General features: G+C 39.4%; 1 protein-coding gene across 1 annotated transcript in view; it reads left to right on the top strand.

Annotated features, from left to right (window-relative positions):
- DOCK8 (dedicator of cytokinesis 8) overlaps positions 1-15367 on the top strand; it is a 190065-nt gene that overhangs the window by 105113 nt on the left and 69585 nt on the right. The window contains exons 15-18 of the mRNA XM_081065762.1: positions 10288-10405; positions 11806-11876; positions 13249-13387; positions 14016-14117. Of these exons, the coding sequence (XP_080921888.1) occupies positions 10288-10405; positions 11806-11876; positions 13249-13387; positions 14016-14117 (430 nt within the window). The remainder of the gene's footprint in view (positions 1-10287; positions 10406-11805; positions 11877-13248; positions 13388-14015; positions 14118-15367) is intronic.

The raw sequence follows: 15367 nt of genomic DNA, 5'->3' as shown, positions 1-15367 counted from the left end.
TCATGCTCCATTTTTCTTGCTCTGATTTCTGAAGATGGAACATTCTCTTCACCCTACATATCAGGGATATTCTTTCCATTTCCATTTTTCACTGATTCCTTTGTGAGTTTGTGTTTTGAATCTAACCTGAAATATTAGCAACAGGAATAAACATGAATCATGGCATGAGACTATAGCAAGACAATAACAAGACACGGTAGGGCAAATGTTTTCTTTTTCCACACTTATGTGTAAATCTTCCCATTCTAAAAAGCCGCTGAGACCACTTACAGAGATTGTAAAAGAAGATATAAAATTTCAGGGTGAAAAGACAATAAGGAGAAGGAACTAGATCAAAATCTGGGTAAGGTTAATGCACAGAATATATCATAAGGTCCTTGATGGTTCTTTAAAAAGTCAGTTGCAAATTTGACGTGGAGCTTCCTAGCAGCCAAGCAAAAAAAAAAAAAAAAAAAGGAATCACAATTAACTATAAGATTCATATGTCTGCCAAATTAAAAGCAGACCAATTCTCTTGGATCAGTGCCTTTCAAACTTGAATATGCACTTGAATCACCTCGGCTGTTGTTAAAATACAGGTTCTGATTTAGCAGGTCAGTGCTGCATCCTAGCTGGCTCCCAGGTGATGCTGATGCTATTCCTCCTGGACCATTCTTTAAGCAGCAAAGTAAGCGTGCATTTACAAAGCATGCTGCCACTTAAAATATATGGCCATATTAGGTTTGCAGGTTTCCCAGGTAACTGCAGAACGCACCTGAGATTTCTAACTGTATTTGATCCTGATGTATTTAAAACGTCAAAATCTCTAACACTGAGGGACAGTACTCTTTCTCATCTTTTAAGTTAACTATGTTATTTCAAACCATTTTTTAGAAGTTATCGTTTGTCAATTGAACAAAGATTTAGAAAAGAGACTAAGGAGTGTTAGTCAAAATGTTAACCCTGATTTTATTAGGCTGTGGTGGTTCATTCACAGTTTATATTTTTTCTTGTAGTCATTCTCACTTTCCCAAACTTCCTAGAATAAGATGTTTTACAGAGAAAAAATAAATTTTCTAACTAAAAAAAATAATTATAGTTTGGGGAAACATCCATTAGCCCTTGTAAATAATATAAGACCACAAAATACAGTTCTGGTGAGTCTGATTGTTGACCAAAGAAACTGTTTACTATGGTTCTTAGCAATGGTTATGGGCACTGGGTCTAGTATTAGCTTCAGAACACCCAGGTTTGAATTGCACTGTGCCATTTGTCCGCTGTGTTACCTTGTGCAAGGTATGCTACCTCTCTGTGCCTCAGTTTTATCATCTGCCTAATGAGGCTAATAATACTACCTGTCATTGGCACGACCAGCTACTATTAGAATAGTGCCTTCCCATAGTCAGAATTAAATAGTGTTAGCTATTTTTACTGTTACACTTAAAATAAATTTTCCTGGCAGTGAGATATGAATGCTAAATAAAATGACCTCCTCAGCTGCTCACATTGCATAAATACCTTAAAATAATATATCTATATTTGCAATTTTCTTTGAAATGCTTGAGTAAAAGATGCCAGATAGCTGTAAGATATTGGTGATATTAACAGCATTGAATTTCGTTCTGTTGGAATCAAAATCTGCTGCTAACAAATTACCGAAGGGAGTAAGAGCCACCAACCTTTTTCCATAGTTTTTGAATGAAGATCATCTGTTTGTGCAATTGGTTTTGCTGCACTAGCACTTCAGCAAATAGTTTATCAATTCTTTGGCTCTATCTTTGCAAAAGGGGCTAGAAAGGGACAGTTTTAAAACATAAGGACAAATAATTACTTTGAAATTGCCGAGATAAGGTGGGGACCTTTTTCTATATAAAGCTGTTTCAGTAGTTGAATCAGGAGAGCCAGGTACTACTTTCCTAGCCCGTGTACTTCAAACCAATGAATATTGCTGGTGGTCGGCTATTAAACCATCGCTTGTGTCTCAAACTATAAGAAAACTAATAAAATAGAAAAACCAATGTTTTTGGTATGTTATTCTCCCCCTCCCCAATATCTATATTCAGGATCCTTTTAAGACCTTTCTAAGCTCAAAGCATCTGACCACATGTCATTTAAAACATATTAAGATGTACCCACTTCTTCATTTGTTACATATACTTTATATATAATTTTATAACAGTCGGCAAAGTAGGGGGAAAAGATTTTCACCTGTAAGCTCACCTCAGTAGAGTTGCTGTTGACTAATGGACAAAATGTTGCATTTGGGAAGCATTTAATTTAGAATTCATTAATTTTTGTTTTGAGATTTTACTTTTCATATAGGGGGCGGGGGTGTCTCAGGCGTTTTTGTGGAATCCCAAAATGTTCAGGTCTTAGGCTCTGTGCTTGTCGTCCTGAGAGAAAAATGGCCCTGCTCACAGCCCAGTCCCAGCTCAGTATGCAATCATCCAGCACTTGCAAACTTATAAGGAAATGGATTTCAGTAACTAGATGTAACTAGAGCAGTGGTCCCAGAAAGAGCATTTTGTCATTTTCCGAGAGGCTGTGAGAGAAAGATGGGAGAGGGTGTATCAGAGAGACGCAGCAAAAAAAAGAGACTGAGGGGACAGAAAGAGAGGCAGACACACACACACACACACACACACACACACACACACACACACGCAGGTTACAGACAGACAGACATAGAGAAACAGAGAGAGAGATTGAAAGATGGAGAGAGAAACCCAGACAGATTGATGGATTCCCTAAGTAACATATAATCTCACAGTCCTGCAGAGTATTTAGAGTTGTATTTTAAAGTCCACTCAGCTGTTTTACACAATTCTGATAAGAATATAATCTTCATTTGTGTCATAATTTGCAGTTTACAAAGCATTTATCAGATATAGCTTTGGAACTTAACTCCAATCTTTTTACTAGGATAGGTGAGAAAACTGACATGTCCACATTACATTTGTGGAGCATTTATCAGTTTTTTAAAGGACATTTCCACCCATTATCTGGTCTGGTAAAGACCACTGATCCCAGGTCTCCACACTAGCCCATCTTCCCTGTTATAAAAGCACCTTAAATTATGGGCATTCCTGATATTCAAAAGACAGTGGAAATACCCCAGGCCACAAAACGGGCAATTTTTTCTTTTGTTTTAAAGTGTATATTTGATATTATTACTTTGTTACAGCTTCTGTACTGAAATAGAAAGAAAACCAATATTGACACCAATTCCACTTCAAAATCAAATCCACTTTTTTCACTTCCCCATATCATCTTCTAACCCTAACTCTTCATGCGTATCCAATTTTTAAATATTTACGGCCCTGCCATAGATAAAATTTCACATTCTGAATTTTCACTCAACAGTATGCAATGAGTATAAGCCGTTTAACTCCCCTCAGCCTCGCTTTCAAAGAGATACATAGAAGCACCAAGGATTGTCGCACTTTGAACAACCACAATTAATCCTTTGGCTCTCTTTGGGGTTTCCAAGGCCCTATAAGTAAAATATTCTCCGAGTATAGAAGGCTAGATGTTTGGCTTTATGACATGACTGAATGTTCCTCCACCCACTTCTTGAGAGTGACTGTCATAAATATATATGTTTTAATTCAAAACCTGGGTTAGGTTGCCCTTAACAGCAATGGAAGATTCATAAGCATTTGCATCACATAGAGCTAATATGCACCACCACTCTTCTTAACTGGGCCTTTTCACTGGAGCAATAACTGCCAACTTCATGAATCTTACCCTTGTGACCAGTTTTCCTATAGAATGGTATTTCTATTTAAAATAATAAGAATAGTATTAAAAACAGCATTTTATTTCCAATGAAACAATAGTCCACTCCAATTATCAGTAATGACCTACTCACCCTATGCCGTCCATCACCTTGTTAGAGAACGCTCACCTGCCTTGAAGAACACAGTATATCCATCATCGTTTGCTCCAGCAGTTTTAGTTTCTCGTTGAATGTCTCTCTGTGCTTTATCCCTGCAACCAGCTGATGGAGGCCTTTGTTCCTCTGGGTGAGCTTCTCAGCTGTCTTCCCGATGTCGCCTTTCTTTCTCTCCTGCTGGTTGACTTGCATTAGAAGCTCAACTAAAGACGTATTCAGAGTGTCCAGTTGTTTAAACAGGTGGCCAGTGTGCTTTTGGCGATAGCTCACTTGCTTGCCTCTTGAGCTCCACTGCAAGCTGGAAAAGAACACTGTTGTCATCTTGGGAATAAGTGACAGAGACATGTCTTTCTCTTCATTTCCTTGCACTGGTTAAAGAATAGGCTAAACTGAGGGGAAGCCAAACTAGCGTTGTTTGCATTGTGGCTTTGAAAGATTTCAAGGTCCCTTGGGTTAACCTGTTTTCAGCAAAAGGAATAGAAGAAAGCCCCAAGACAGTAAAGAGCAGGAGAGTTTAGTCAACAATTTGACTTCAGAATGGTCAAATTCCACAAGTTAACCTATAACTTCCTGGAGCAGCTTAATCACAGCAATTTATAAATAAGCAGAGAGATGGTTGCTGAATCAGTGGAAAGAATTTGGAGTTTCCAAAATAGTTTGTAATCAAGAGAATATCTGAAGTAGCTCGGGGAAGAACATTGTTGATGAATAGCAAATGTCTATGTTGTGATACATATGACTGAAGAAAACTATGTTTGTTTACATTTGGGGAGAAATTAGGTTATATTCAATGCCTTGCACATATACTGGACCTGCAGTTACTAAAGAAGCTTTCAGAATAATTTTGCCATAACAAGTGATTCCTATTTGGGTTATGGGATTAGCCTCTCAAAAATCATTAAATATAATTCTTAGGATTTTCTATAGCTAATATGAGGCACTTAATTTACCACATATAAAATGTATGAGCCTGTTTATTAGTGTCTTAATAAATTAATTTCATCATCTGTTTTAGGCTCTATGGAATACTTACCATGCAGGCAGACCTTCCCTCCCAAGAGAAAACATTATTATTTTTTATATTCTTTTCTTTAAAAGCCTGAAGATTTAACCAAACATACCAGTTAGCATAGTTGCCAGTACGAAATACGATGATCCTTGAGAAATACATCTTCTTCAAAAAATGTTTAGACCAAGTCATTTAACCTCCCTGGGAGTCAGTTTCCTGGCCTGCAAAAAGGGATGTTGGACTACATTCTCTTGTTCCTTCCAGCTCTGTACTCTGTGGAAAGTGCATCAGCATGGGCAGGACACTGAGGGCCCATGGTGATGATGTTTGAACACAGGGGTCAGCAACCCCTTTGGAAGCAATGTGCAAAATTGTTGCCCAGTGTTGGGGGACATGTGGAACAAGTAGGTGGTGCCCCTGCATTGGGATATAGGAGAGAAGTATGGTAACAACTAACTTGCTTAACCAGTCTGTCAGGGCTACCACTGTTGTGATTTACACAGACCCTTTCATCTAGCTACTTCAAAGCATTTTAACAAACTGGCTCATGTTTCTTCAGCATACAGAAAGGTTGATTGGTGTCTTTTCAATTAATGCAAAGATAAAGAAACTGAACTATGTCGCAATTAAAAGGGATTCTTCCCAAAGTATAATGCATTGCAGAAGGGCAAGATACATATAAAGTGTTTATTACAGCTTTATAATTGGAGAAAAAAAAGGAAATAATCTAAATGCTTGATTTTGGAGATTAGTGTAAATAATGGCACATTCATAATATGGAATATGCAGCCATTAAAATCATGTTTATTAATAATATTTAGTTCACACTGGGGAAATGACCATAATTGAACAACATTAAATAACAAAAAAAGGAAGAAAGTTTTGTATATGAAAATATTTGATAAAAGTGTTTAATGTATAAAGGGAAAAAGACTAGAAGGAAGCATGCTAGTCTTAACAGTGAGTTTTCTCAGTGCCGTGGGGTGTCAGGTGGTTGCTGGTTTATGCTTTCTACTTTTCTGTACATTTCAAATATTCAAAGTAAGGAACACAGATACATATTACTTTCATAATCATATATTACTTTCATAATCATATGTATTTATGATAATCATATAATTATAAAAGAGAGAGAGAATGTGTGTGAGTGGAGTGAACCAATTAAATAGGATGGTAGGAAAGACTTCTTTGAGGATATGACATGTGAGCTGACACCCAGGAGATGAGAGGGAATCAGTCATATAAAAAACTGGGAGAAGCTCTTCTACACAGAGGGAACAGCAGGTACAAAAACCTCCAGGTGAGCATAAGTTGGGAATGTTCTAGGCCTTGAAAAAGGCCAGTGTGGGAAAGTGATGAGTGGTAAAATCAGAGAAATTGCCACATAAGGCCCATGATATTAAGTCTGGAAACCATTGTGGGGCCTGATATAATCTACTCAGCCTTCTGACCAATATATAAGAAGTAGATTGTAAGGGGCAAGTGTAGAAGTTAAGTGATGAATTGGGAAAGCAGTGGTCCAGGTGAGAAATGAGGGTGGCTTGGGCTAGATGCCTCCCATTTTGCACACCCCAGAATTCTGTGCTAATTCTTTCATTGTGTCATAGCCTGTCATCGGCTTTTCTGGAGAGGCTATCTACTCTTCACTGATATTTGAAGCTCATTGAGTATTCTGCCCATCATCGAAATTTAATACATTTCCTTTTGCTGAAATCATTGCCTTGCATTTATCTTCTTTTTCACCTGAATGTAGGAAGTGGTCAGTGCAGTTGACCATTTACAGCCAGTTATGACTCTGTTAAAAGAAAACAGCTAAAAAGAACTGGAAACAAAGACCAGCAATGAGGGGAAATGTGTGTGCCAGTTGCTACTATGCCAGGGTAAGGATACTACAGTGTAAAAGGCAGGGTGGCATAGAGAGTTCATAGGCTACAGCAACTCAGATCTGTTCCCAGCACTGTTTCACCGCCATTCTGCCTCCAGCGAGTCACCTGCGGTTTCAATAGAGAAACTGCACTTGAGTAAGAAGTAGGAATACTATTTAGTCACCTCCATGACCTTTGAACTTGCACATGCAAAGTAACGGCTCCTGTGTGTTCTTGGTAGTTGCAAGGATGGTTTTTTTCCCCTTGAATACCTGAGAGCATTCATAATTGTGCAAGATATTTCACTAGAAAATCCTTGTGCTCTGACTTTTCCTTACTTGATGTGGAATGTTCTGTAGCCGGAAAGCTCATTTCAATATTTTCCCAAGTGATTTCTCAGAATGTTACACTTGTGAAATATACCATGAAATAATAAATGTATGAAATGAGTTCTGAGGTCAAAACATTTGTGGGATGAAGCAGAGTCTTTCCCCCTTAGGAGATTCACAAAGCACATTAAACTGTTTATCCTGGCTTACCTCAGACTTTCCCAACATTGTCTGGTCACCCACCCTCTTCCCCACACACTTGTTAATGTTTTGCAGAGCACGGAAGTTCTATGGACAGACTGAGCAGTCCTGCTTTGTGACGTGGCTTGTAGTGACCACCAAGCTAATGGAGTCACCCTTAGCTTGATACCTAGTGTAAGACTAAAGGTTTTACAACACTCAGTGAAATAAGTATTAGTGAGATAGTTGCATGAAATATATTACAGAATAAAATTTCCAACTCACTCTGAAAGTGAATCTGGAATATGATAAAAAAAAAAATCTCATTTGTAGACCCCCCAATCTGCTTAACTCTGAGGATTACTCCCATTTCAAAATAGTCAGAAATCTTCTCACTTCCTGTTAGCAGACTAGAACAGGGCTTCTGAGCATGAACCCGGTAGTTCACGAGGATATTCTCACTGGCTCTCTCTCGACATTAGCTTTGTCACAGGACTCCCTCTTAATTGGTACATCTGGTACTGAGTGATTTACTTGGGCAGTCTGTAGGGTCTACTCAGCCATTCATTGGATCTGGAACAAGGTTGTGGCTATTAGTGTTGTCACTGCTGATATTGTCATAACAAGGAAGAGCTGTAGGGTAAATCTGTGGGTTTATGCACACACGTTCCAAAAAGACCATTTTCCTGCACATACACACACACACACACACACACACACACACACACACACACACGGCAGGATCAATGTGGTCATCACAACAAAAGGGCAGAAATAGTGTCAGCCTAGTCCTTCCCTTTTGGCTTTCTAGTACCCCAGGCCTCATAGATTAAACAGATTTAAATTCTCCATTTTCTGCCTCATACGTGAATGTTAACTTCACCCTCTTCCAATGGAACATGCTTTACATTTGAATATGGCCCCAGTAAGTGGTATTGACCATATCTGTTAAAGATGGGAAATCTGCCAGGTGTAGTTGTACAGATCTGTACTGCACCAATTCACATGTGTAAATTAGTGGTTCTCAAACTGGGTGATTTCTCCCCCTCCCCAGGGACATCTGGCAATTTCTGGAGACAGTTTTCTTTTTGTTTCATTTTTTTGTTTTTTAATTTCAGGTGTATCAAACATTGTAATAGGTAGACATTTATCATTTATATCCCTCACACAGTGATAACCTCCCTCCCCCATCTACTATCCCTTTGACATCGCACACAGCCATTACATTTCCACTGTCTCTATTCCTAACACTTCTTGTAACTATATATGTATATAAAATTGTAGTTGACATTCAGTGTTGTTCAGCTTCAGGTGTACAGCGCAGTGATCAGGCATCTACACCATCCCTGAGGCGGTCTCCCTAACGAGACAAGTGTCCATTGGATACCCTACCAAATCTTTACAACATTATTTATCACGTTCTCCAAATTGACTTTCGTATCCCCATGGAGACAGTTTTGATTGTCAGAACTGAGTATGGAGGAGATCCTACTAACGTCTAGTGGGTAGAGGTCAGGAGTGTCTCTGAACAACCTATAATGCACAGGGCAGCCCCCACAGCAGAGAATTGTACAGTCCAAAATGTCAGTAGGGGTGAGGCTGAGAAACCCTGGTGTTGATTAATATGAAAATTCTTGTAAAGAATTATGAGAGCCTACATTCACTAAGGGAAAATCTGGTCTCCTGGACCTCCCTCTGGGTCACTGCTCTCCTGATTTCTGTTCACACAAAGGTTGTTTTGTCATCTTGGAAGCATTTGAGGCAAGAATGTGTCTGTTTGGGGAGAATATATTAGAAAAATAGACCAAGAGTGAAGAAGACATTTTCCCTAAGAATGTGACACTAACTAATTGAGCCAACCTCTGGTGTACTGTTGACAGTCAACTGTTAATAAGACCCAGAAAAGTAAGACAAGCCTGTTACTGAGAGACGTCATGAATAACACAGTATGAAAAAGCCATTTTAATCATTTTAGTGGGAGTCTTATCTGAGGGAATATAGCTTAGCAGCTAAGAGCACAGCTCTGAAGCGAGATTGCCTGACTTCAATTCCCAACTGCTGTTTGCTAACTGTGTAATTTGGAGGAAGTTACTTAACATCTCTGTATCTCATTTTTTCCCCTTCATTTGTGACTTGGGGATGATGCCATAATAATAACACCTAAAGAAATTTAAAAATAAACAGTATTTGGAACCTTGGTTGACTCTGGATAAGTACTATATAAATGTTAGTCCATTATCTCTTTAAGTCAGGAATATGACTCATTTGAAATACACATATTCATTCTTTTATTCATCAAAGTTTTATTTAGCACATACTATGTCCCAGGCACTATTCTAACTTCTGGAGATACATTACTGAATTAAAAACATCAGATAAAAATCTCTACCCTCATACAGCTTACCTTTTAGTGGAATACAGTGCTAATAATGCAAATAGAAAGAAAAAATATGCCAAATTATCCTTAGCCTAGAACCTGCCCTGTAGTTGTTGGATATGTATTATTTATGTTGTTGTCGTTGTGTATTGTTATATAGCTAATTTGAACTGTCAGCTTAGATAGGAAAAGGAAGCTAAACCAACACAGGAGAAGGCAGTGCCATTTAGAAACTGAAACTACCACATAAAGATTAGAAAGGAAAAAAGCGAAAGAGAAGTGAATGAAGCCATCATCTATGGTCATGAATTTTGTTCAAAATAAACTGAATCTTTTCTGCTTTTTTATCTATGTAGTAGACATATGATTACCTCTAGGCAGATTTACACATTCGAAGACATTGAGACTCTCTCAATGGCAACAGACACATCTTTACAGGCAACAAAACAACGAACAATATTGGTTACTGTCAGATGACTACAGCTGAGAAGGAAGAATCAACCACATCTCGCTCACTCCAAAAATAATTCACTTCTGAAAGAAAACCTCCTTCAGAAAAATCACCTTATGCGTGCAGCCTTCAGCCTTCACTGAAGAACTTGGTTCCAGTAAGCTCTAGGCCTTATTCATTGGTTCTTCATCTTCTTTTCCAGAAACCTTCTCTACGTCTACCCACAGAGGCTGAACTTTGCTAACAAACTGGCGTCTGCCCGGAACATTACAATAAAGATCCAGTTTATGTGTGGAGAGGATGCTAGCAGTGCCATGCCGGTAAAGAGGGGAATAAACATTTGCCTAAAACCAGGGTGGGCTGCGCTCCCCTTGTCCATTCACACAGATCAAATCCGAGGCTCGTCCATGTGCAGAGTATGTCTCTCGTGGACGGCACTGGTCAGCATGTGCAGGGGCCTTTGTGGCTAGTCCAGAATTGGTCCCAGCCTCCTAATCAAGAAACAGGGTCAGTGGAAAGCAAAAGTCTTTCCTAACTTACTCCACGAGGAGCTGGGACTTTTGGAAATGCAGATTGTGCTAGAGGACTGAGGGATATCATAACGTCTTTCCACACCACCCTACCCGTGTAGAGAGATGGGTGCAGTGCGTCAGCCATGTTTGCTGTACTTCCAGATGTGCACCACAGTCCACATCTACAGATCAATACTGCGTAGTGTTAGTAACCACACACCATCTCGGCCCTTTTGGGGAATGGATCTATACCCTGAGGCAAAATAGAAATCCAATAACAAGTATACAACGCAGCGTTCTCTCAGGAACGCAAAGTGCCAGAACTTGTTTTTTTTTTTTTTTTTAACCATCTGCCACTAAACGAGATGAATGGTTAGCTATCACTGTTTTCTATAAGTCACAGAATTCAGTTACTGTATCTTTCGGCTGAAACTATTTTTCCAGTGCTTCCACTTTTTGTTTTTTAAACCACTCTCCTGCTGTCTCACCTACCTTCCCAGTGCAAGGTGTTCTCTTGCAGTGATGGTGGGAAAGAAGCCCTAGTGGACTCTTCCCCTGGTTCTCTGTGCTCTGGCCCCTGGTAAGTCCACCAGAGCTGCCAAGCACACCTGAATGTAGTCTAGGTGTCCAGCCGGGGACGAGTCGGGGCCAAAGTCCTGCCTCTCCTCCCCTCACCAGGCCCTGGGACCCAGTATGGGGATTACTGCATCTAGTAGAAAGGGCCCGTTTCCCTTTTGTCCAAAGGTGAGTCAAATCATGTACCTTTAGGATTGCATGAGGCCCGAGGAGGTATCGTCTTCTAAATAGCACAAACACGTGGACAGGCAAGCGTGAGTCCTGAGCACCTAAGTGACCAGACCGATGCCTTTGCAGGGAAAAGAGCCAGGGCCAGGGATTTGTCTCTGCGGGCAATGTGCTGTGACTTTGCCTGTCACATGTAGACCTCTAGGCGCGGAGCCAGAATGGAGAGACCACTGGTTTTCCAGTCTCACAACCTTATGGCCCTTGGTCATGAATAGAGCCCCTTGGACTCTCAGTTTACCCTTCATAGCCAGTGTATCATGCAATTGAGTCAGTTTTAGAACTCAGCACTCTTAAGTTACAAAATACAGCCCTATGAGACCAGAACATGCTATTGGGCTAGTGGTAGTTGATTTGCTATACCCCAATATCACTGTTAACTTGGTCCTTTCTATGTTGGTGAACAGGTCATCTTTGGAAAATCCAACGGACCTGAATTTCTGCAGGAAGTATACACAGCCGTTACATACCATAATAAGTAAGTATATTCCAGAGTTCTAAACATGCGCCAAGATTGTTTCATTATCTCCAGGTTTTCCTGAATCATCTAGGTGATTCCTCCCAACAGGTTTCATAATTCAAGGGCTAAGAGATGGAGGAAATTCACTCTTGTTCTATGGTTCTTCTATGTTAGAGATGCACAATTTTTGCCATTATCTAAGACTGGGAGAAGAACATACCGTGTTTCCCCGAAAATAAGACCTAGCCGGATCATCAGCTCTAATGCGTCTTTTGGAGCAAAAATTATTATAAGACCCAGTCTTATTTTACTATAAGACTGGGAATATAATATAATATAATATAATATAATATAATATAATATAATATAATATAATATAGTATAGTATAAAATATAATACTGGGTATAATAATATAATACAATACAATACCAGGTCTTATATTTTTTGCTTATATTAAGACGCATTAGAACTGATTGTGCAGCTAGGTCTTATTTTCAGGGAAACACGGTATCTTCAAGAACCTAATATTGTTTTCACTTTTCTGCAGCCCTCTATTCTAGTATGATACAGAGAGATTTTATGGTGTTCAATTAACAAATACATTTCCTAACTTGGCTTTGAGATGCTGGAGGGGGCCAGAAACAAAATCCAGCTCTCCTTTTTCTGTCTCTTTGTCTTCTACACACCATTCCACACTTGCACCATTATCTACTATAAGAAATTTTAATCTGACCAAAGGGGAAATGGAACACTCATTATCAATTGGATAAATTGAGTTGCAACATAATGTCTAAACTATTATTCACATTTCACAGGTACAGGAAGGGGAATCTGTACAGGGTCAGACAGACTTGGGTTGGATCTTGGCCTGAAAACCTTGACCCATTTAAGTGTGCCTCTGAACTTATGTTCCTGGGTTGGGATGAGAAATAAATGAGTAATGTACATGAAGCCTTTGGTAAAGTGTCTGGGACTTCCTAATTCAGTCAAATCAGGTTTCTTTTCCTTCCTGCATCATTCATTTGTTTCTCCAAAATCCTTTGATGGGTTTCTCTCTGTTCTTTGGCTAGAGATAGAAAAGGTCACAGCAGGACTCTGACCCTCATCCCTTTTCCAAATTAAGTTGTTGGATTTTTCCATTGTGTGCAGCAGTCCCACCCCCGCAACAAAGCCTTTAGTTTGTGAACGCTCTTACATATGTGAAGTGTATCTCGTGACACAAGCTTGCTCTCAAGGACTTCCAGCTTAGGAGCAGAACGATGTAAAATAAAAAGCAAAACGTGAAGCAGGCAAATTCTGAGGAGAAAGGTCCGTCGCGTTACAATTTATAGTCAGAGAAGTCATTATTCTTGCTAAAAGTTATTTGTGTATAATGTGCTTTTGAAACAGGTCTCCTGACTTCTATGAAGAAGTGAAAATTAAGCTCCCTGCTAAGCTCACAGTAAATCATCACCTCCTGTTCACCTTCTATCATATCAGCTGTCAGCAGAAGCAAGGGGCCTCCGTGGAAAGTCTCCTGGGATATTCAGTGAGTCGTTTTCAACTTGCAAGTTCACACTATTGTTCTTGGTGCGTCCCAGGTGCCTGCAGAGATACACAACTAAATTCTAGTCACTTACTTTTTTCCTGTCAGAAGTAGCAGAATATGCCAAACCAGATTATAGCAAAGAACAGACAGGACTTGACTTAGCAAATTACCGATTTCAGGAATGGAAGGCTAGTGGGTGATAGATATTGAAAGAACACTCATCTATTTTATTTTTTTTTAAAAAGCATTGCAATATCCATTATTTTCAGATTTTATATATGTGCTTCACATATAAAACTAGCTTTTTTTTCCTCCAAGGAGAAAAACGTTATTTCTTTTAAAAATATAAACGTTAAAATGAACATTGATGTTCAAACACACACACACATTGGCTTTCAAGAAAAATGCTACTACCTTGGCTCTGAAAGCAGTAAATCATTGATATTACCATCTCAGGAGCTCTCAGAGAATTTAGCATGCAAAGAACTTGACATAAATTACTGCCGAAAAGAGTCCTGGTCAATATCTAATCATCGGCTAGTTGCATTTGATCATTGTGAGCTAGATAAATTGCCGGAATTATATGCTATAATAAATACCACTTTATTCTTTACGTCATCTGTTTCAGTGGCTGCCAGTTCTCTTAAATGAACGTCTTCAAACTGGATCCTACTGTCTGCCAGTTGCCTTGGAAAAGCTGCCACCCAACTACTCCATGCATTCTGCAGAGGTAACCAGCAAGCTGGCCATCAGCTGTTTCTTGTCCAGCCCTGGTCTTGGATCCCCTTTCCAGATCCACTTCCCTGTTCCTTAAACATGACCAAGGATGGTCGGCATGGTTTTGGGAACAGTCATCTGTCAGCGCATGGTGTTTTCTGAGAGCACGTGGTTCTGATAGGATGGGAAAAATAGCTGGCCGTGAAACCTCATTCATTTAGATGTCACCAATTCAAAATGTTTAGTAAATGCAACCTGCACCTGAGGCAGCATTACCTTGCATTATCTACAATGAAGGGATTCATAGAATAATATACCGTGAAAGGGGTGGCAAATAGAGACCACTTGTGATAACAGCTGCTGTTGGCACAATCCTTGTATGAGGTTCCGAGGCCGGATTCCACCAGTTTCTCTTCTGGGTCAATTGTCATAGTCCGCACGTGGATAGTTGGACTTGCATTCGTCTAACTATCCCAGTGCCACCAGTCTTCCCTCCTCTTGTTTCCTGCATTGCCTGTTGTTTGTTTTTTAATTTTTTTTCAATTACAGTTGACATACAATATTAGTTTCAGGTATACAACATGGTGATTAGACATTTATATAACTTGCTAAGGGATCCCCCTGATAAATCCTGTACCTGTCTAACACTATACACAGTTATTACAATATTATTGACTATATTCCCTGTTTTACTTTACATTCCTATGACTATTTTGCCGCTACCAATTTTTGCTTCTTAATCCCTTCCCCTTTTGCACCCATCCCTTTAACACCCCCCGCCCTCAATCTGGCAACCCTCAAAATGCTTTCTGTATCTATGAGTTTGTTCATTTATTTTGTTCTTTAGAGTCTGCATATAAGTAACATCATGTGGCATTTGTCTTCCTCTGTCTGACTTATTTCACTCAGCATAATACCCTCTAGGTCCATCCATGTTGTTGCAAATGGCAAGATTGCCTTCATTTTTATGGCTGAGTATATTCCATTTATCCCTTCATCCATAGATGGACATCCAGGCTGCCCCCATATTTTGGCTGTTGTAACTAACACTGCAGTGAACGTGTGGAGGCACATGTCTGTTCGAAGTAGTGTTTTGTGTTTGTTCAGCTAAATACCCAGAAATGGGATTACTGAGTCTTCCTTTGTTTCTTGTTATAGCCTTTGTTTTAAAGTCTAGTTTGTTTGGTGTAAGTATTGCTATGCCAGCTTTTTTATTTTCATTTTCATGAAATATCCTTTAACATCACTTTACTTTCAGGTGTG

This window comes from Rhinolophus hipposideros (genome assembly GCF_964194185.1).
Source record: "Rhinolophus hipposideros genome assembly, chromosome: 11".
In the NCBI taxonomy this organism is placed as follows: Eukaryota; Metazoa; Chordata; class Mammalia; order Chiroptera; family Rhinolophidae; genus Rhinolophus; species Rhinolophus hipposideros.
This window is presented reverse-complemented; position numbering and strand designations above follow the sequence as displayed.